The sequence below is a fragment of the Anabrus simplex genome, chromosome 1, assembly GCF_040414725.1.
Source record: "Anabrus simplex isolate iqAnaSimp1 chromosome 1, ASM4041472v1, whole genome shotgun sequence".
NCBI lineage: Eukaryota > Metazoa > Arthropoda > Insecta > Orthoptera > Tettigoniidae > Anabrus > Anabrus simplex.
Window position 1 is genome coordinate 889,029,477 of NC_090265.1, and position 22,618 is coordinate 889,052,094.

Genomic DNA, 22,618 nt, shown 5'->3' on the forward strand with positions numbered 1-22,618 from the left:
GATTGATTGATTGATTGATTGATTGATTGATTGATTGATTGATTGATTGATTGATTGATTGATTGATATTAGTGGGGATAATTGGAAGGGGCCCGACACTCTAAAAAATGAAGGCATCGGCTAACGATAGACAAGGTTCATGAAAGGCGTGGAAATGTAGGACTCCCTAGGCCTCGACATCTAATACCGTCGGGGTCGCAAAAGAACCAGCGTTGACCGGGGGAGTTTGGGTTTGATTGATCAACGTTAGGAGCATGGCACATGTTGATTCAGTGTTAGAACTCAGCTAAGAGCCGTGTGGTCACCATCCCTCGCTTCCACGTTAAGAACCCCTGGGTCCCCTTTTAGTCGTCTTTTACGATAGGCAGGGTCTACTGTTAATTTTATTCTACCACCCCCACCCACATGAGGTTGCTGTTTGAGAACCGATTTCTTTTCACTGTTAATGTGAGATAGCTTTCTCAAAATGTATGGAACCCATTTCCAATTTCTTCCAATGTTAAGGTGAGATACCTTTCTCAAGATGTGTGGAACTCACTTGCAAGTACCGTAACTGTTTATCGCTGCTTTTTTGAGGGTTGCTGGACCGGTACCTCAGAACCTAGGCCATTTTTGGCACAATGAAGCTATTTGTAAGTGTTAAACACGAGTATACTTTCAGTTAGCTTTGTGCATTATGCATTGCGCCAATGACCTACATGTTAGGCCTCCAACAACAAACCAAACAAAACACATTATGTATTTGTTATACAAAACAATTCTCCCTACAAAATATACGAATCAAGTTTACAATACAGAAATATGTAATATCTTAGAATGTATCGGTGTTTAGTTACCGGTAGGTCAAACTATGTCGTAAATTTAATAAAAACTGGTATTATTGGTTAACTGTCCTGCATAGCCGGCAGCCTATTTGAATACGACTTTCCCAATTGTACCCGTATGTACTTGTTTTCATCGAGCTCCAGCTTCCATCAAAGAAACTTTCGACGTTTTAATTCCTACCACGTAAATAATTAGCGTTTGTCGTGTCATGTCGTATATGAACATTGCGGAGAGTTTTGGAATTTAATACCTTACAGGCTTTTGGCACACAATCTAGTATTTGGAAATTTTGTACCACCACCCTATCCTACCCAGTCGACGGAAACCCCTGTGAGTGGGAGCGGTAGAATAACACCCGCGGTATCCCCTGCCTGTCGTAAGAGGCGACTAAAAGGGCCCCAGGGGCTCTGAACTTTGGAGCGTGGGTTGGCGACCACGGGGCCCTTAACAGAGTCCTGGCATTCCTTCCACTTACTTGTACCAGGCTCCTCACGTTCATCTACCCTATCCGACCTTCCTTGGTCAACTCTTGTTCTTTTCCGATCCCGACGCTATTAGGTTTACGAGGGCTAGGGAGCCTTACATTTCACGCCCTTCGTGTCCCTTGTCTTCCTTTGGCCGATACCCCAATTTTTCTCTGATTAGTGTTATATAGAGGATGGTTGCCTATTTGTACTTACTCTTAAAACAGTAATATCCCACCCACCGACGGACATTCTGACGGTGAATTTTCTTTCCATCAACAGGACCCTAACCGGCTAACCACGCTGTCAGTCCATAAAGACTTGGCGCATGAATGATCATGGTATCGGACGGGCTAATTAATAATTTAAATACGTACGGTACTTTCGTGCAGTATTCTCAGAATATGATTTATCCGGAATGATATACAGTTATGTCTTATTTTCGCCTCCATCATATACTGCCATCGTGTTAATTTCAATCATCATTGATATGCATTTAGCCTGTCGTCCAGGCGATAGTTTCCCTGTCCATTTTTTTTTTTTTTACCTCGGCTGAATCCTTTCTAAAATTATTTCAGTGATCTTCGTTATTTCGTTTACTTCATGTCGTTTAGTGTATTTCAAATAAGTTTGAGGATATTTCAATTATTTTGAAGTGGTCATTGTTGTCTACGTTGTAAACTCCAGGAAAGGGCAGTACTGCGCCGGATGTACGTCAGGTAAGTATTACGGAAGTGAGTTTCTGGCAACTTGCAACCAGCCCAGCCAACATCACCATCCGTCATCAGCTCTCACTTGTCACGTGATCCGTTCTTCTTGTCTTTGGTGTAGACGTGTAATGCCGACAGGTCTGTTTCGGGTTCAGGTAGAGGCAATTAGGTCCTGAACCAGTGTGTGATAGACGATTCCTTTGAGGGAATCGTACTGTGGTAAAGTTGAATTAAACAATTCATCATGGCAAGTAAGTAGTTACAGAAGTTTTAAGTAAGTAATCTCGAAATTTAAGTAGTGTGTTGTGATATGTGAAAGTTTACTTCTTATGTAGTCCAAGTACGTTATATCGTATGTAACTACACTAAAGTTTTGTACACCCTACCTTATTCAACTATATTCTTGCTGTATTTATCCAGGATTCAATCTGATTGTTTGTGTGATTAATATTTGTGAAGATAGAGTTACCCATATGAATCGCGATGTGTATATAAGTAGGTTATATCCTGATATTGGCATTAGCTGAATCCTGATTATTTATGTATGCTTTCCTACTTTCAGTAAAATTCCTTGAGGTTATTAAACCTTTCTGCAGTATTTTGCCTGAAATAGCTAAGCCAGAACGGAAGGTAAGTTACGAAATCGGAGTATTTACTCTGTAGTTGGAGTATTTGTTAACGTGTAACGGTTGCATTACAAACGGGACATTGCTTTAATCTTTTCTAGATCCAGTTTAGAGAAAAAGTACTATGGACCGCAATCACACTTTTCATTTTCCTCGTATGCTGTCAGGTATGTTTCTTTATATCCTGGATACATTTTTCAGAGTAACATCTCGGTTTTTAAGAAATCACTTATTCACTGCAATATTTCCATTTAGATTCCTCTATTTGGAATAATGAGTTCCGACTCCGCCGACCCATTTTACTGGATTCGAGTAATCCTGGCCTCCAATAGGGGTACTCTTATGGAATTGGGTATCTCACCAATTGTCACTTCAGGCCTTATTATGCAGCTGCTTGCTGGTGCTAAGATCATTGAGGTTGGCGATACACCAAAGGATCGAGCTCTCTTCAATGGTGCCCAAAAATGTAAGTATTGTATGGTTTGAGATGTTATTTATTTTTTCACGTACTTATTGAAAACAAAGCTTGTCTTATTTGAGAAGTTACTGTGAAAATTTAATCCTTACATTCTAATGGCCAAAAGTTGTCATAATGAAAAAGAATTAGAATTGGTTTTGTGTATGTTCAGTAGATTGATTGGAACAGAAAATTCTCCAGTGTATTCATTATTTTGTTGGTGCTTCTTACTTGTATTCCATGTTTAAGAGAAAAATGTTCCGAAGTAATATCTGAAGCAACGGATAAGATAGATCCTTCACTTACGTGTGTCAGGGAAACATTAACTTGGCTCTATGAGTGTTCCTACCTATATAGAATAATTGAAGACGAAATTATGTTCATGTTGGCTGGCTGCAATGACAAGTTTCCTATTCTCTCTCATAGAGCTTCCATCACAGCTGGACACAGAGCTGCCACATTCTGTGAACATGAGGATACTACAAAGTTTGAAATTGTTATGGTGTGGGTAGGGTATATTTCTGTTAACATCTGTTTTCATTTTCAGGTATTTTCCAAATTTGTTTATTCATTAATTAGTTTTGACAGATTGAAGAGCCTAACAGTTACAAATCAATTCATTTAAAACTGAAAAAAAAAGTCTTCAGATATTGCAAAATATTCTATCATTGATGTGATTCCCTCAGCATATATTCTGTAAATAGACCAGTGGTCTAAAATTTCCCAGACTAATGGTTTTGTCACTCGCCAGACCTATCCAAAGCAGACCAGTGATCTTGTTATTCAGGATACTAGAGGCATAATGCCGCTTGTGGCCCTCCGTGGGGATCTTGTGTTCCAAGATTCCTTTTGCTTGTTGTACATCTGGAACCTAACCAAATTAATTCAAGTTTTCTCCAATCTCGAACATAGATTGTGCTGCTGTTGCTTTTTTGCTATAGTACCCAGTCTGCTCGGTGCCTTGTGACTTTGTCCGAGCCGTGCCATCCTGGATCTCTACCTTGCCTTTCACAGTCTAAGGATTTTTGTTATTTAACAGTGTGTAGGGTGTATCAGAAATGCTCGGATAAACAGCGGGGATGTGTTCTTCACGCCAACCATACATACATACATCTTCATCAGTGGCGTATGCTGGGATCAAGACGTGGGCTACCACTAGATTTAGGTTACCCCTTTTCGATACTTGGTTTAGTGAACGTCAGGCCTTAAGCATTTTGAGCTGCAGCCGATAGCCAATGGAGAAGCCTGCTGTGTTGTCAAGGCTGCTTCACAAGCTACTGCCCTGGCCTCGGCCACTGCCAATACTCAACACCTGATCAGTCGAGATGGTAGCCTAATGTTTAGCAAATTGAAGTCCGGCTTTGTGGCTAAATGGATGCCTTTGGTCTGATGGCCCCAGTTCGATTTTCAGGATCAACCCTCTCATACTTTTAATTCCCCTGGCTTAGGGACTGCTTGTTTGACATCTTCGCCATTCATTTTATCCTCATAAGGTCGTCACCAAGCCTATACAGAACCGAGCTCAATAGCTGCTGTCACTTAAGTACAGCCAGGATCCAGTATTTGGGAGATGGTGGGTTCGAACCCCACTGTCGGCAGCCCTGAAGATGGTTTTCCATGGCTTCCCATTTTCACACCAGGCAAATTCTGGGGCTATACCTCAAGGCCACGGCCGCTTCCTTCCCACTCCAAGCCCTTTCCTGCGCCATTGTCGCAATAAGACCTATCTGTGTCGGTGCGATGTGAAGCAACTTGCAAAGAAAAGTTTAATGCAGATGCCATGCGCAATTATTATTATAATAAAAATGTTGAATTGCACAGCGGTTGTACCCATAGTTCACTGGTTAATTGGCTTCCTCAGGAGATCAGTGGTGGTGTCTGACCCATGATCATGAGTTTGATTCCAACCGACAAAAGAGAACACTAACCTGAAAGATTGCATTTAATTTTAGCAGGTCTACCTATAAAAATAAAACTATATTACTCCTACAAAAACAGCCCTGCAGTGTCTTCTTACAACGATGTAGAAGTAAACGGGAGTGTAATACCAGCACTCTTATCAATATAATTAAGTCAGAAAAATGAGTTGAGGAGGTATACCAATATAAATGGTCCGTCATTGGACATATTGGACGGTATGCACTAGCCAGCGTATTGGTAGGTGTGCTAGGTACCAACTGATGAGCCCACCCTAGCACACGAGGGCGAAACGCTGGCAACTAAGAATGAGTTAGCTGGAAATTTTATAATGTCCAATGACGGACCATTTATATTGGTATTATAAATTTACTCATTCAGGACAAATATTTCAGATTCCCAATGGGAATCAACATCTATGTCAATTGAGGAGGTATATACGATGAGTAACGCATGGTTGATAGTTAGCAGTGGCGATCTGACGGACCAAAGTCTAGTACACCTATCCTTCCCGGTCCCCGCGCTTATCAGGCATACAGCAGGAAGCCACGTGCCGTGAGTTGAGGGGAGAGGGACGAGAGTCTGGGTTGCAATATCAGTCTCCGAAGCCTTGTTCTCAGAAATACGTGCGTCGTTTTTTCTCATTGCTTTCAAGTTCTGTAAATGGAACAATGTGGCATTTGCTTACATTATAATGTGCTTTAGATTTCCATCATTCTCATTTGAGGTTTGGGCTTCACTGATAGCCTTGGTAGCCCTCAGTATACGCCACTGATCTTCATTATGGGCTGTCTTTCAGCATTCAGTTTGCAAGCCTCTGTGAATTTACTATACTTCACCACAATCCTCTGTTTGTAAATAGTAAATCATTTACTTCTGTACCTCTCATTTTTAAGTCATTAAAAATTGAATTTAATGACAGTCATCTTAGTCTACCTCTGTCTCTCTTACTCTCTATGACAGAGTCCTTCATTGTCCTAGGTAACCTATCCTCCTCCATTCGCCTCACATGATCCCACCATCGAAGCCACTTTATGCATATAACAGTATATCAGTAGACTTCATTCCTAACTTGGCCTTTAAATCATTGAGTACCTTACTGCCATTAGTCCCACCTTTTTGCACCAGTGATCATTCGTGGTACTTTAGTGTTTGTTACTGCTGACTTATAAGATATCCTTAGTCCAACCAGCCTTCACTCATGTAAAGCAAAGTTGGTCTGAAAACAGACTGGTGTAAAGATGATTTCGTCTGGGAGCTGATATGTCTTTCGTACAGAATACTGTTGATCTTAACTGCAACCTCACTGCGTTAGCTTTGTTGCTCTTTGATTCAATCTCTCTCACTGTACTACCATCCTGGGAAAATACAAATCTTAAAAATTTGAAATTATCTACCTGTTCCAGCTTTGTATTCTCAACCTGGCATTCAGTTCTCTAAGGTTTCGTACCTACTAACATCACTTTAGTTGTGTAAAGGCTAAATTTTCATAGCGTGCTCATTGCATGTATTTTAAAGTTCCACTACATTACTATATTAGTGCAAGCTTTCAGCACAATCTGCCATTAAAACCAAGTCGTCGGCATGTGCCAAAATGCTTACTACATTTCCACCTAACTGAATCCCTCCCTGCCGCTTTATACCTTTCTGTAGATCATCCTTGTAAACTATGAACAACAAAAGTGAAAGATTACAGCCTTATGTAAAACCACTAAGTACCTTGAACCATGAACTCATTCTACTATCAGTTCTCACTGTAGCCCAATTGTCAACATACCGGTAAATGCCTTTGATTGCTTTGTAATAATCTTCCCATAATCACCCAGTACGGCTAACATCTTTCTCCTCTGTACTGTCACATAGCTTCTCTAGATCACCGAGTGAGTTGGCCGTGTGTTTAGAGTTGTGCAGCTGTTGGCTTGCATTCGGGGGATAGTAGGTTCGAACCCCACTGGTGGTAGCCCTGAAGATGGTTTTCTGTGGTTTCCTATTTCTATACACCCCTGTGGTTGGGAGATGCAAATGAAAAATACACCCACAGTGTCCCCTGCCTGTTGTAAGAAGCTAAAAAGGAAGCGACCCATGGATGATTGAATTAGAACCAAGGGACTACTTGTGATTAGTACCATCACACGAGGAACACCATGGGTCAACTTTACTTGCAAATTGTACCACTGTGAGGTACACAATAGGTTTGTGATTAGTAGCAATGTGGGTGGATCCCTATGGTTTTACAGTACCCGTAATTAGTACCACTATATGCGGAACACCATGGGCATATGTTGCATGTGATTAATACCATTATGTGAGAAACACCATGGGTCTGGGCATTCCCTGTGATTAGTACCATTATATCAGCGACACCGTGGGACTACGTTGCCTGTGATTAGTATCCACTATGTGAGGAATACCACTGGATAGTACGGGTAACTGTGATTAGTACCACTGTGAGGAACACCATGGGTTTGCTCGTTGCCTATGAGTGGTGCCGTTATGTGAAAAACACAATAGTTCTCAGTTACCTATGTGTAGTCCATTACCTGTGAGTACTACCACAATGTGTGGAACACCGTGAGTCTACGTTACTTGTAATTAGTACCACTATGCGAGAAACCATGGTTCTACTGTTCTAGCAATAAGTACCATTGAGGGGGCGTTGACCTGGATTTTGGACTTTTAAACATGAAGCATCATAGATTCAGGATTGTGCTTTGGAAGCAGCTCCTTGGTCAGTATATACCATTGTTTTAAGTTAGTTCCTGGGAATGTGGTGCATTGCAGGCCAGATTCACTGATTTAAGTTTATAATCATTGTTCATCATCTTTTTGAATTCTAGTCGGATTGATTTTGGAATTTTTAACTTTCAATATTGTGAGTTGGATCTGCTGATAATTTTAAATTCACTTTCATCCATTCATTCTTAATCATCAAGTTTTGAATTCTGGTCAGTGGATGAATTTTGGAATTTTAAATTGTCATTACATTTTGTCTCATTTCATACCATTAGGGGTCGATGACCTAGATGTTAGGCCCCTAACAATCATCATCACCATTTTTATACCAGGCAGATGCCATGCTGCACCTTCAGGCCACAGCCACTTCCTTCCCACTCCTAGCCCTTTCCTGTCCCCCGTCGCTATAAGAACTATCTGTGTTGGTGCGATGTAAACCATGGGCATATGTTGCATGTGATTAATACCATTCCAAGCATTCCCTTGATGTTTCTACTACAGCATACCTGTATGCCATTCTTTCTATATCTTGAATCTGTTTACTTTCTATCTTGAAATTTTTGCTAATCATATCCATGTACTTCCATCTAATTTCCTCATCCTGGAGATTTGGAGTAAATTCCTGGCGTTCCAGGTATAGCTACCTCACAGAATATACGGTACCTACTTTCTGAAAGCCTCTCTTCAGGTCACGAGGAAACTTGTCAGCATGGAAGGCGTGTAGCCGGGTGCGCTCTGGAGTTAGCAGATCAAAGACAAACATCAGAAAGCGAGGATTTGCCTGCAATTCCACGCTATGCAAATGCGGTGAAGAGCAGATCATGAACCATCTTGTCAGCAAGTTGTGCCAATTACATGCTCTTGTCAGAACCTGATTGATCCCACCAAAGAAGCGTGCGAATTGGCTAAATACTGGTCACACTACATTTGAATTTTGCATAGGTTAGGCCTCTATGATGTGATGTTACCTTATTACTAGAGATGATAATATCCTTGTAAACAAGTAAAATCCCTCTATTTAAAGAGTCGTATTATGTGTCTCAAAATATTCCCGGGCAAGATTGGTATATGAGATGGCAAGGGAACCTTCCTTCATCGAGGATTTGAGATATGAGATGACGTTGCCATGTATATGAAAAGAAGAATATTCCTGTAGAATTCTACGCAACAGAAGCTATGGCATGTATTGAATGGAAAAGCACTACCGTTAAATATGAATTGAGGCATCCGATTACCTGTTTTGCGGTACATGGATTTCACTTCAAGGTGTGTACAAATATAAAATTCCATGACCCAACCTCAGATTGCAAGTGTAAATGGTGTGGGGGACAATGTGACAGATATCGCGCTCTAGTATGTAATAAAAGGACTATCTCATTAAGGCAACTTTGTAGTGAGAAATAGCAGAATTGCATTAATATGTATCATGCACATTGTGCGCTTTCTATTTAATAAAATCATACCCTTGTAGTACCAATTTTTGGATGTATTTTATGTTATCTTCTAATATCTTTGTTATATGTTATGTTTGTGACATATGGTTAGCGTGTTGCACCTGTAATCCGAAGGTCATGGGTTCATTCCCAGATGGGATCGGTGATGTTTGCACGGTGCCAAAAACACGACGAGCCATGTCATACTTTTTTTAATAACCGTTAGATTCTTCAGTCTGCTGAAACTAATTTTGAATAATAAATTTAATTATAAACCACCTGCAAGAAAACATGGTAACAGTATTATACTTGAAAAAGGAAAAAAATTAAAACAGTGTTAAAATTCTGGAACTTGTCTTAATGAAATCTTGTTTCCTCTCCACTACAGCATAGAATGCGAGGTGATGAAAAAGCGTTGCTCTGTCATTGGCATGATTCCAGCTGTTCAGTTCGCTGACCTTCCACCCTATCACTCCCCCGTGGATAAGTCAATAACACCCAGTGTTTTTTACATTTAAAAGTTTTATTTTTAGTGCTCTTATTATTATTGCCACTGTTGCTATTAAAAAAATAAGCAAAAATGACATAATGGAAAATCAGTTGCAATAGGCAGACCAGTAGATGATCATTAAGAACTTTTGCTTGGTTTACAAAAGAATTGTAATATAATAATAATAATAATAATAATAATAATAATAATAATAATAGCAACAGAGAATCTTATGGATCCATCCAAATTCAGACCAATAAGCTTATTAAATGTGGCAGGGAAAGCCTTACAGAAACTATTAATAAATAGAATTAATCACTACCTCTATACTAACAAACTACTGAACGAAAATCAGTACGGCTTCACACCCCAAAAGAGCACTACTGATGCAGCAATGGCACTTAAAGAATTTATAAACGAGTCTTTTACGAATGGTCAAGTCACAGTAATTGTTAGCCTTGACATAAACGGAGCCTTTGACTCTTCGTAAAGCTTTTCAGTGTGAGAAACTTCTATTACCTTACTGAAAACTACTTTAAAGAAAGAACAGCCTTTATGACTATGAGCAGCATCCAAGTTGAAACATTAGTTAACAAAGGTTGTCCCCAAGGTTCATGCTGTGGCCTGGGGTGTTGGAATATTCAATATAATAAACTACTCAATCTAGATTGTGGGAAGAACACCCAAGCCATAGCGTTTGCTGACGACCTCATAATTGCAGTTAGAGCTGAAACTGAAGTAAAAAACTTCATGAACATGCATTAACAGAAAGTTACAAAGTGGTCGATAGACAACAAAACTCACTTCACTGAAAGTAAGTCGAAAGTTATATTAATATCAAGGAGACAGAAAGGAAGGAAGACAATTGGTATCTATATGAATCGGAAACACCTTGAACAAAGTTGAAAAGATGGTATATTTAGGAATAACAATTGACTCCTGCTTCACTACCATATCCAAAAATTTACTGAAAATGTAAATTAATAAAGGGTTTATCAAAATCAGCTAGAATAGGGTGGGGTCTAAAACACCAGGCGAGTAGGCCATACGGTTAGGGGCGCACGGCTGTGAGCTTGCATCCGGGAGATAGTGGATTCGAATCGCACTGTCAGCAGCCCTGAAGGTGGTTTTCCATTTTCACACCAGGCAAATGCTGGGGTTGTACGTTAAGGCCACGGGTGCTTCCTTCCAACTCCTAGGTCTTTCCTATCCCATAGTCACCAAAAGACCTACCTGTGTCGGTGCGACGTAAAGCCACTAGCAAAAAACAAAACAAAAAACACCAGGCTTTGGGAGTAATCTATGAAGGAGCAATGTTACCAATGTTATATGCTGCACTAGTCCGGATAGAATCCCTGGAAAAGAAATGCAACATAATTAAATACATGAAAGTGCAAAGACTTATCCTGACGAGGATAGCAAAAGCCTATCGAACTATATCACGAGGCACTGTGCGTCATTACAGGAATTACTCCCATGGACATAAAGGCAAGAGAGGTGGTTGCTCTATATAATATAAAAACAGTGAAACAGCTGCAGATTATGTAATACATTGCCCAGAAAAACCAGCAAGATGGCTTCACCTGGCTGTGTTTCTAGGCACAGAAGACCAGAAAATATAAAAAAATGACAGTAGCCGTTGGCAAATCTATATGGATGGAAGTAAAAGCAACTTAGTGGGAGCAAGAGTAGCTATACACAAATCAAATCAGTTGATATGCCAACTAAAATTTAAACTCCACCGTAGATGTTCGAACAATCAGGCGGAGCAATTCGCCATAATAAAAGCATTGGAATCCTTAGAAACATGGGTTGAGGATGACAAAGATAAAAAAAGAAACTATACACATGGACAGTAGAATAACAATTGACTCCATAGTGGATTACAAAAACCATAACCACGTAATTGAGAAAATAAGGAAAAATATAGCAATACTTAAAATAATTAATTGGAGCATATAATTGAAATGGGTTAAGGTACATATATGCGTACAGGGCAATGAGCTGGCTGATAAACTAGCAAAGGAGGCAGTAAAATTAAACAAAATAAGTTATGACAAATTATCCATCAACACAGTTAAAGTAACCTCAGGAGGGAGCCTATGAGAAGAAACTTCAAAAGGTACAATCACAGAGGAATTCTTTCCAGCAGTTGAAGGTAGACAAACAACCAAAATCAATCTAACGCCAAATATGACAACAATAGTAACCAGCCATGGAAACACTGCGTCGTATCTGCACAGGCTTAGGATTGTGCGCAGTCCCGAGTGTTCCTGCAACAGAAGACCCCAAACAGTAGGCACTTAATATTCGAGTGTAGTGAAGAGAGAAATGTTAATAAACAGTGGTGTTATGGTAGGCAACTGGCCAATGCAAAAGTCTGTCATAATCAAAAAGTATTGAAAACCATTTACAAAATTTGTGAACTCTTTAAACTTTCAAGCATTGAGACAGACTCAAGAACAATAGCCATCACCAAATATGTATGCTAAAATTAAACAATGTTTTTCACACAAATATCTAAGATTAGTTAAGTGCATGTAGTGGAACATACAGAGAGTATATATAATTTTAAAAAATAGCAACTGGTGGCAGCAGTAACATTAATCGCTCACTCCGTAGGCTTCTGAGGCACGTGAACTTCCCGTGCCGATCTCCCAATCCTCTTCCATCCTTTTTGATCTTGAGCCTGCTCTTCCCTGTTATCAATTTGGAGGGTCCGGTATACCTCGTTGATCTCCTTCCAGGTGCTTCGGGGTCTTCCTGAAGGTCTTTTCCCATTAAGAGATCCCTGGTATAGATCTACTGGTCCTCTGTTATCCTGCATCCTCAGTACACATCCAGCCCAGCACAGTCTGTTGGATTCTATCACACCCATTATAGTGTGTTGTTCAGAGAGGGTGTACATCTCATAATTACATTTTTTTGCTTGGCAGAGTGGCTCAGATGGTTGAGGCACTGGCCTTCTGACCCCAACTTGGCAGGTTCGATCTGGCCCAGTCCGGTGGTATTTGAAGGTGCTTAAATAAGTGAGCCTCTTGCCGGTAGATTTACGGGCATGTAAAGGAACTCCTGTAGGGGCAAAATTCTGGCACCTCAGCATCTCCGAAAACATAGTTAGTGGGATGTAAAGTTAGCATTAATAATAATTATTATTATTATTATTATTATTATTATTATTATTATTATTATTATTATTATATCTTTTCTGCCATCTTTGAGAGATAGGGTCGAACCATGGGCCAAATATTTTTCTATAAACTTTATTCTCAAAGAGTTGCCTACGAGAAGTACAGGCCTCTGCATGCACGGTGTTTTCAAGCACTAAATTGACAGAGCCGTAGCAGATCAAATACCGCCGCTAGATGTCAGGCGAGCCCTCCATTCTTTAGCACGATCCCAATTGGCATTACGAGAATAACTTGCACATAAAAGCACATTACGGAGGTAAAATATTGAGTTTCGAGTAGAAAAGCGATATTTCTATGATATTTAATAAATAAAAATAAATGTATTATTCAAGAAGAGCTCATACGAGTCACGTCGTATAATTGCGACCAGACAGATCACATCCAAGTAGAAATGAAAATACTCCACTGTATATTTAAAACCACTTCAGTATTCACATAGCAGGATTTAATATTATGAAAGCTTCACTTACCGATATGTTTGTTTTGGTAATTGTCACGTCGGTGTACATCTACAACTTCAAAACTTTCCTGTTGAGTGGCTTAAAACTGTACTTATTCGCACGACGGTGTTTGTCCGTCACTTTTCTGCCAACATTGTCCAATAGAGGATTCAACAACTTGATGAGCAAAAGAGAGCAAAGTTTATCATTGTCACATTCACTGCATTTCAGTTCATTAAAAAACCTGGTTTTACAGTACTTAGCTCTAACATTTCTTCTCGGCAAAAGTGGAATAGCATTAGAGCAAAAATCCACAAGAAGTAGCACCAGGGACACAAACGATGGCTTAGGGTATCTAAGTCCTCCCCTATCTTGTCTCTGAATCAGCATATTCAGTGGTGCATTTGTGGTGATTGTTGTGAGCATGTCCAGGCAGTGATCGCAAGTTGTGTTCTCTTCAGTCACTCTTACGAGATAACCACATACAAACGTCACAGATGCTGCTTTCAGTGTTGTTGGACAAGCTGAAAAAAAATAGGAAAGAAAACTTTTGTTTCAAAAAACATGTTAACATTGGAATAAATATGATGTGATTATTCGTACATACTACTTAAAGGGCGCATTAATATTTTCATCACAGCATTTGGTAGCTGAATTTCTGCCATCTCCATCCGAGTCTCTTTATGCTGAGTTCCGAGCCAGTTTTGTGAAAAATTATCAGGATTCATCTCGACATTTGCATGCATAGGTGCACGAATGATTCCACTTTTCAGCGTGGTCTCAATTCCATGCGTACAAGCACGAGCATCCATCATATCATTAAATCCTCCCAATTGCCTGAGGTAACTAAAAAGCAGTTCAACATCGTCACTGGAGAAATTTCGCATTAACACATAGTGGAAGCCCATAGTTAACAAGTACTTGATACACGCAATCGTCGAGTGTGGTAATGACAAGAGCACGGTAAGTCTCCGTACTTAACGTCTCATTTTTGTTTCTTCCTGTACCCTAAAGTTTCTCAATATAAGGCGTATCAGTTAGCCATTCAAGTCTTTCATCACTAAGGGAAAAGAAATGCAACTTACCAGAATTTTGTAAGAATAGAGCACGAGTTCGATTGCAAACATCGTGGATATCGAACCACTTGCAACAGAACTACAGGTTTCCAGCACAGCTGTAATTGAGGCTGAAAATAAAAGTTTTGCACGCTTAACGTTCATTTTCTCAAAATTGGAGGGGTATACCATCTTTCTGGTCAAGTAGCAAACTGGAGAAAAAATTAAGTTCCTCTGTAATCTGTACAGAGTTTTTATGTGCTTTCCTGAGATTTCTTTTCCGTCGTCTTGAAATGACTTTTCTAGAAACCGTGACACCGAACATTCTTGATTATGTGACTTTGATCATAGCTCAGAAATAGTTTGCGAGTTTCATCTAAAGGATGGGCCGTTTCTGGTTTAACATGCCCACCACATAACTTTTCATACATAGACACATTCACTTTGGCATTATCGGTCACGATTCTCAACACCTTAAATCCTATTTCTTCTACAGCTGCTATTTCTTGCAGCGTTCTTCTTTGGAGCTCAGTTCCGTCCAAATTACAGCAAAAGAAAAACACCACGGGGATACGAAATCTTGCTGCCAGACCTCTGAACATAAAGCAAAGCAATCTGTTAGCTAATTCTCCTTCCGTAGCAAGTTCATTACCCCCATGAAAGTGGTCTAATTGTCGATCATATATAAGTTTTGGCTGTATTGCCATTTCGTTGATAATAAGAGAACCAACCTTTTCCTGTTCTGTAGAAAGTGTCTGTAATTCTGCTTCCAACCTACCTTTTATCTCCTTTGTAACTCCTGTTTCTCCAGATGATCTGCCAATATATTTCATTAGTGTACTTTTGTGTGGCAAATGCAATATTTCCATCTGCCTAGCTAATTCGTAGCCTTTTGGCGATTTCCTCTACCACAGAACTCAAATTTTTATAATATCTTCTGTATACTGTATCTTTTTCTTCCCAAATGCCTTCAGTTGTTGAAGTAAAAACGTAGCTTTCAAGTCCTTCGCTTCACTAGAAACTTGCAGTGTAGCAAAGAGTTTTTCTTCATACAATTTTCTCTTTCGTTTCTTCACTTCGGCAAGCAACTACCTATTCTTGCACCTCAGTTGCTTTATGATAAGGTTTTTCCTTTTGAGGGTACTCGATGCCAGTTGTCTCGCATTTACCTTAGTTGTGGAAGTTGACTGTACTTTATACTGGGCCATGTCAACTTGGACTGAACGTTAGATGGCTTTTTCGTCTTCTCTTCGCTCTACTTGTACGTCATGTGAAACATTTGTACTTGCCTGCGTGAATGCATTTTCATAGCTTCGTTTCTTGGGTAGCTTGCGCGTTTTATTAAGCCTACTCTTGTCATGCAAATACGATGGGTACCCTGAAAAAAGCGTTGGAATTGATTTTGGAAGAAGGCGTCTGATTTTAGTAGAAATGCTGAAGCACGTGCTTTCAAAATGTTCACTGCACACTACAGATTTCGAGGAAGGTTGCCACATACTATTTTTCTCGTCACTCGGACGAGATATAACTTTGACCCATTTTTCTCGTAATTCTGCATTTGCTGGGAACTCTTGGAAAGAAATCCCACTACCTTTCTGCAGTTTACTTTTGCAGAATGGAACACAGCAATAAACCATTGTTTATCACGTGCAATAAACATCCTGTGAATAAAATATTTACGATAAATAACTCGGCGCCAAATACAGAACCTTGTATATTCATGAATATGCATAAAAAATTATCTTAATTTTATGTTTAAATAGAAACTATGTACTCACCACAAGCTGAATACACAAATCAATGCCTTATATAATCAATTTTAAGGCCTATATCACCTAAAAACTCACTAACTTAACTTTTTGTTCACTTTTTCCGTATAAGTCTATGTTAAGCAGTGGAGGAGTAACATGAAGTCTAGCGGCGAGTCTGGAACTAGAACGTATTGCGCACTGCATAAGCTGCCACGTGGAGGCCTTATTACTAATCACGTAGGCAACGCTCAGACTTGCAACTGCTGCTGCTCTTTCTTGGTTATACTCTGTGTCTCTTCGAATTATTGTATTGTAGATAATCTTTTTTGCATTCCTTGTTAAAAATCTTCGAGCCTAATATGGGGCTCATAGAGTAAAATGCCTTATTTGCATTCTTAATTCTAGCTTGGTTTTCCTGTTGCCTTCGGTTTTGCTCATCGATTAATACACCAAGGAATTTAAACTCTTCTGCTCTTTTAAATATATATTTCCCAATTTTCAAAGGCAATCTGTCAACCTCCTCATGATTCGGTCTCCGTAAACTATGGTAATGTGTCTTTTTATCATTTATCCGTAAGCCAATTTTTGCTGCCATTTCCTCTAGTTCCACAAATAACTGCCTAATTTCTCATTAATTGCGGGCAATAAGAACAATATCATCCGCATATGCAAGGACTTTGTTGTCTCCCCAATATGATGCCAGCAGGTATAAGAGCTAATTTTCTGCAATGTTGAACAGAAGAGGAGATAGTACATCCCCTTGTTCAGACCAGTTTTATTCTGGAAGGAACTTTATTTTCTGCCCTTCAGCAAAACACAGCTAACATTACCATCCATACACAGTTTGCATATGTTAATTTTATGGGAAAGCCAAACTCCATCATGATGTTCCAACAAGGGGTTGGCCTTATAGGGGTATAGGAGACAGGAAAGATTTACTTATGTAATCATCTACAGCCTGTAATGATACACCATGATTACAATTATACTTTCTGTGTTACCCTTTCCTTTAATAAATGTGGACAGGTTTCCTCTGAAACCATCTCAGGAATCTCCTTAGCAAAGTCGCCTTCAGTAAGTGGCCATAGTTTTCTGGCTAAATGTAAAACTATTCTACTGCTGAGACAAACAGAAGATTCATGGCTTCTGTAGCCCTGAAGATCAGAATTTCCCTTCAATTTTGTTAACAATAATTCTTCAAGTTCACGTTCCTCTCCCTGATATTTGTCATGTTCATTTGCATGACAAAGAATAATGATGTAAATTAAACTTGATGAGCTGTAGTTTTGTCACACTAAACAGCGCTTCTCTGCTAAGAAAAAAAGGATTTCCCATACAGAAGAAAATCAGATGCCTGTGATTTATTTGAAGTAGCCATTGGTATACTAAGATTGATGCATTGAAAAGTGGACTGTGTTTAAAAATTGCCACCTGGGTGCTTTGTAGTACATAAAAATGACTCCTTGTAAAAGTAGCACACTAACTATGCAAATGATCAAAGCACAAATATAAAAAGTCAGACAGTAAATAATAGAATGGTAAGATGTAATATACTGTCCCCTTTGAAAAAAAAAAAAAAAGTGTCAGCGAAGGTAATGGTAGAACTTTAAACCAAAATTACAAAATTTACAATAAAAAGAAAGAAAAATGCAAATTTACAAATACGAAGCATTAAATGACACTGTTCACCTTGCACTTCACATCAGAGTTTTCATTTTCTGTATTTAATCACAAATTGAACTCTTACAAGGTTGAATCACAGATGAAGTCTGGGCTGGTGATTTCTCAGAGTATAGAGGAAAAACCCACCTTTGTGAGTGATCTGAAGTTACTGCTGCAGGTCTGAATAGTAACCACTCGAACATGTCCATCCCTCCCTGGAGGGAGTTCTTCAATCACCCCTACACACCACTGCGGAGGAGCAAGATTGTTTTCTCATAGAACACTTGAAAGTCCTTTAGATGGTGACCGTCCTTTAGATGGTGACTCCTGTATTGCCTCTTCTGGACTGAAGACAAATTCCTTCAAAAGTGCTGATTTCTACCTTTTTGTTGTTTCCATCTGCTGAGAAGGTTCATATATGTATTAGTTATATCAACATAAGGTAATTACGTTAGTAGTTCACCAGTTGAGAAATAGCCTGGGAAAGGTAACAGAAGTGAGGGTTGTTAGGAATAGCATACAAGGGTCTTTTGAGTTCATACAAGCCTCTATTTGAGTGACTAAAGTGCACAGCTATCATGATTTACTTTTTTTTTATTTTTTATTACCCGCTACTGTTCTGAAATGATCCTTCATAGCCTTGACCACAGATTCCCATAAACCACCAAAATGACAAGCGTGTGGGGATACAGCCATCATGTGAAAGCCTATCTTAATACTCTCATGGTCCCCTTCAACTGCATCAACTTGTACAATCCATTTAGTTGGTTTGCTGCACACAGGAAATTACTTCCATTATCAGAATGAATTTCTGATAAATTGTCTCTACGAGCAATAAATCTCTTCAATGTTGCAAGCAAGGCTTCTGCTGTGAGTAGTTTTGACTTCTAGATGCACTGCTTTGAACACAAAACAAAAACTGCAATGTTTCCCTTCAGTGTTGTCTTGTGTGGTCCAACAACTCTCGAAGTGATTGGTCCAGCATAATTTACTCCTGTTCTGAAAGGACAACTTGTTTGAAACATGGAACCTTGAATAGAACCCGTTAATTGCATAAAATCAACACATCACAATTACTCCGTACATCACAATCTTCAAGTCCGCCAAGAGCAGAACAGTAACCTAACATCTAGCGGCCAAACCGTGAACATGGTCGGGCCGTCTTTTCAGCGGCAAATTAGTAGCTATGTACCGGCCTTGTATATATCGTAGGCAACGGCCCAGGACAGGCCCATCGAGCCATTACTCCTAATGTGATAGGGTGGATTGATGGCCTTCTCCAGGAAAACAGACTAATCACGGAGGAAGAAATTAGTGGGCAGGTCGGCATTAGCCATGGCTCCGTCCATGCCATTATCAAAGATCACTTTCATTTCTGAAAAATTTGCACGTAGTGGGTTCCGCATCAACTGACGGAGGGACAAAAGATTGACAGAATGGCGTCATGGTCATGTTTGAGTCATCTGCAGTGGTGCCTCAAGGAAGAGTTAAGAGTTACTGTCCCGTATTGTCATGGGACAAAATGTGGTGCCACAATTTTGAGCATGAGAGCAAACTGCCATGACAACCCTGGACACTGAATTGATTATTTTCACCATGTTGGTCCGTATTGACTTATATTCAAATTTCTGTAAAATATTTTCACCACCTTGTCAATACTTATACATTTTATTTTATTTAATTACCGTACATGTACATATTTCGAGAGCCACCGCTCTCTTCTTCAGTGGTGCTAAACATTAATTGATCTTTGGACTATGGTACAATGGTATAATATAAAAAGTATATATGAATTTTGAAAATTGTTACAATTTCTCTTAGTTTCACCTTTCCTATTTACTATGTCATTTGCTGCAGATTTTACTGGAAATTTCCTAACTAATGTAATCTATTAAATTAATCTCTATATGTTAATTCATGTCCTTATTTACATCTGAAAGAATAATTATTTCTTCTTGTCCAAATTTAACATTTACTTGTCATTTAGTGGAAATCCTTAAATCAATTTGTAAAATAGATAACATCTATAAATAGTCTTTATCCTAAAATCGTAAAATCATAAATAATAAATATCAATTCGTAAAATAATAAGTAAATAACATCCATAAAATTAGTTATCCTTTAAAATGTTTCTGCTCTCTTCTTTCTTCTTAAAGTCTGCTATAATTTTCTAGACCTGTCATATTAGAATATCTTCTCTTAATCTTGTCCAATTCTTCATTCCATCTAATTTATCCAAAAATTAAAATGTGATATTGGTCTGAACCCAAACAATATATCCTCCTTCCTCTGACCAGAGAGCAGAACACGTTTGTTTATTCAAACTAGTACAAGAATACTTTGGTCAAGGTTAAATTTTGGCAACCAGTCGAGCTGAAGAGTTTGACAGTTAGAAAGCGACCGTCATGGTCATCGCGTGACCAGTAGCAGAGTAGCAAGTTGACAGCAAGGAAGGAAGGAGGACATATTGTTTGGGTTCAGACCAATATAACATTTTAATTTTTGGATAAATTAGATGGAATGAAGAATTGGACGAGATTAAGAGAAGATACTATGATATGAGAGGTCGAGAAAATTATAGCAGACTTTAAGAAGAAAGAAGAGAGCAGAAACATTTTAAAGGATAACTAATGTTATAGATGTTATTTATTTATTATTTTACAAATTGATATTTATTATTTATGATTTTACGATTTTAGGATAAAGACTATTTATAGATGTTATCTATTTTACAAATTGATTTAAGGATTTCCACTAAATGACAAGTAAACGTTAAATTTAGACAAGAAATAATTATTCTTTCAGATGTAAATAAGGACATAAATTAACATATAGAGATTAATTTAATAGATTACATTAGTTAGGAAATTTCCAGTAAAATCTGCAACAAATGACACAGTAAATAGGAAAGGTGAAACTAAGAGAAATTGTTGTAACAATTTTCAAAATTCATATATACTTTTTATATTATACCATTGTACCCTAGTCCAAAGATCAATTGATGTTTGGCACCGCTGAAGAAGAGAGCGGTGGCTCTCGAAACATGTACATGTACGGTAATTAAATAAAATAAAATGTATAAGTATTGACAAGGCAGTGAAAATATTTTACAGAAATTTGAACCCTGGACACATCGCAATTCTCCCCCGCCAAAAAAAAAAATCAAAAGCTGTTCACTCAAGTTCCGGTTCTGTGACTGGAGGGGCCCTCTGCTTGTAGACTTCCTTGAGCTTGGAACCACAATCAATGCGCAGTGCTGTGAAGAAACTTTGCATAAACTGCAACACGCCATAAAGTCAAAACGCCCTGGAATGCCGTCGGATGGAGTCATCCTGTTGTATGATAATGCTTGTCCTCGTACTTCTAATCTGGTGAAGGCTATGCTTCAGAGATTTGGTTGAGAAACACTTCAACATCCTCCGTAGCCTATAGCCCGGATCTTTCACCCTGTGATTTTGACATTTTTGGCGACCTGAAGAAAGACATTCTGTGGACGTTGGTTGCATTCAGGCGAGGAAGTGTAAGAGTGGGTGCAGTTGTGGATCCGTCAGTGACCTACCTCATTCTACAAAACTGGAATTGAGTCTTGTCTCCCAGTGGGATGAATGTATTAGTGCTTTTGGTAAATACTGTACTTTTGAATAAAACCATTCCATGGTCACATTGTAGCGGGTGTTGTTTTCATTTGACTGCCCTTTATAATATTTTTTTGTGTTCATCTGTAAGAATGAGTTTTGTAAGATGTTTGTAGGGCAAAATTAATTTATGAATAGCATCATAGGTTAAGTCTACATGTTTGTTCCAATCTTCCACCTTATCTGAGTCCATATCAATGAATGAAGGGTATTAAACTCTTGAGTTGGCAGTATCATGTTATTTTTTATATGCCTGTATGTCATGAAGGTAACGTGAATGCTGTGCAACTACAGGGTGTTTCTAAATTCCCATTACAGACTTTGAGGGCTTGCAGTGGGGATGAAGACGGTTAAATTTATCATAGGAATTTGTGTCCGGAAATGTACCGTCTTCCCGCTATCCGCACAAAATACACGTTCACAGCTCCTGCACTACTTGTTGTCTTGGTCCAATTACAGGTCGGGCTCGATGTGACGACCACCGACGTCAACGCAGACACGGTACCTACGTATCACGTTCTTGTACTTACGATAATCAATACCTGGTCCTCCAACATCTGCCACAGCCATAACCCACGCCATTAGATCTCCCTCAGATTCCGCAGGGGTCTGGTAAATCAAGTTTGCATGTGACCCCACAGTTAGTAGTCTGCCGGTGTCAAGTCGGGTGAAGGTGCGGGCCAAGGAATCGGGCCACCACGACCTATCCACTATTGCTGACATCTTTGGTTCAGATGAACTACTGTACGTACAGCTTACTGCTGTGTACGTAGTAAAGAATTACTGCTGTACTGTAGTATGAACAAAGATCACAAACACAACAGCAGGTACAACACGTCTCCGTGTGGATCACACACTCAACTGAATGACATGGAATGTCAGCAAATCTGTAGGGGTACGAGACATCACGTAATTGTTCACTGACGTACTTACTCTAGTCAGTGGCGCCAACAGTGCAGGAGATTTGAACGTGTGCTGTGGTGATTTTTTACAGGTAGCGGGAAGACTGAACGTTTCCGGACACAAGTTCCTATGCTAAACTTAACTGTCTTGGTCTCCACTGCAAGCCCTGTATAATGCAGGTGATGAGAGCATTGTGTATCTCGCTGTCTGTAAAGGATGATGAGCTGCTTAAATTTTTATGTTTTGCAGTTGTTTAAAAATCTGACATAGGCTGTTACCCCTTACCAGTGGTGACAGTGTTGAGTATTTCATCATCCAGTCCTCAT

General features: G+C 39.2%; 1 protein-coding gene across 1 annotated transcript in view; it reads left to right on the forward strand.

Moving 5' to 3' along the window:
* Positions 1 to 2,093: 2,093 nt before the first annotated feature.
* Sec61alpha (SEC61 translocon subunit alpha) overlaps positions 2,094 to 22,618 on the forward strand; it is a 58,083-nt gene continuing 37,558 nt past the window's right edge. The window contains exons 1-4 of the mRNA XM_067136555.2: positions 2,094 to 2,250; positions 2,562 to 2,629; positions 2,727 to 2,792; positions 2,881 to 3,091. Of these exons, the coding sequence (XP_066992656.1) occupies positions 2,244 to 2,250; positions 2,562 to 2,629; positions 2,727 to 2,792; positions 2,881 to 3,091 (352 nt within the window). The 5' untranslated portion in view covers positions 2,094 to 2,243. The remainder of the gene's footprint in view (positions 2,251 to 2,561; positions 2,630 to 2,726; positions 2,793 to 2,880; positions 3,092 to 22,618) is intronic.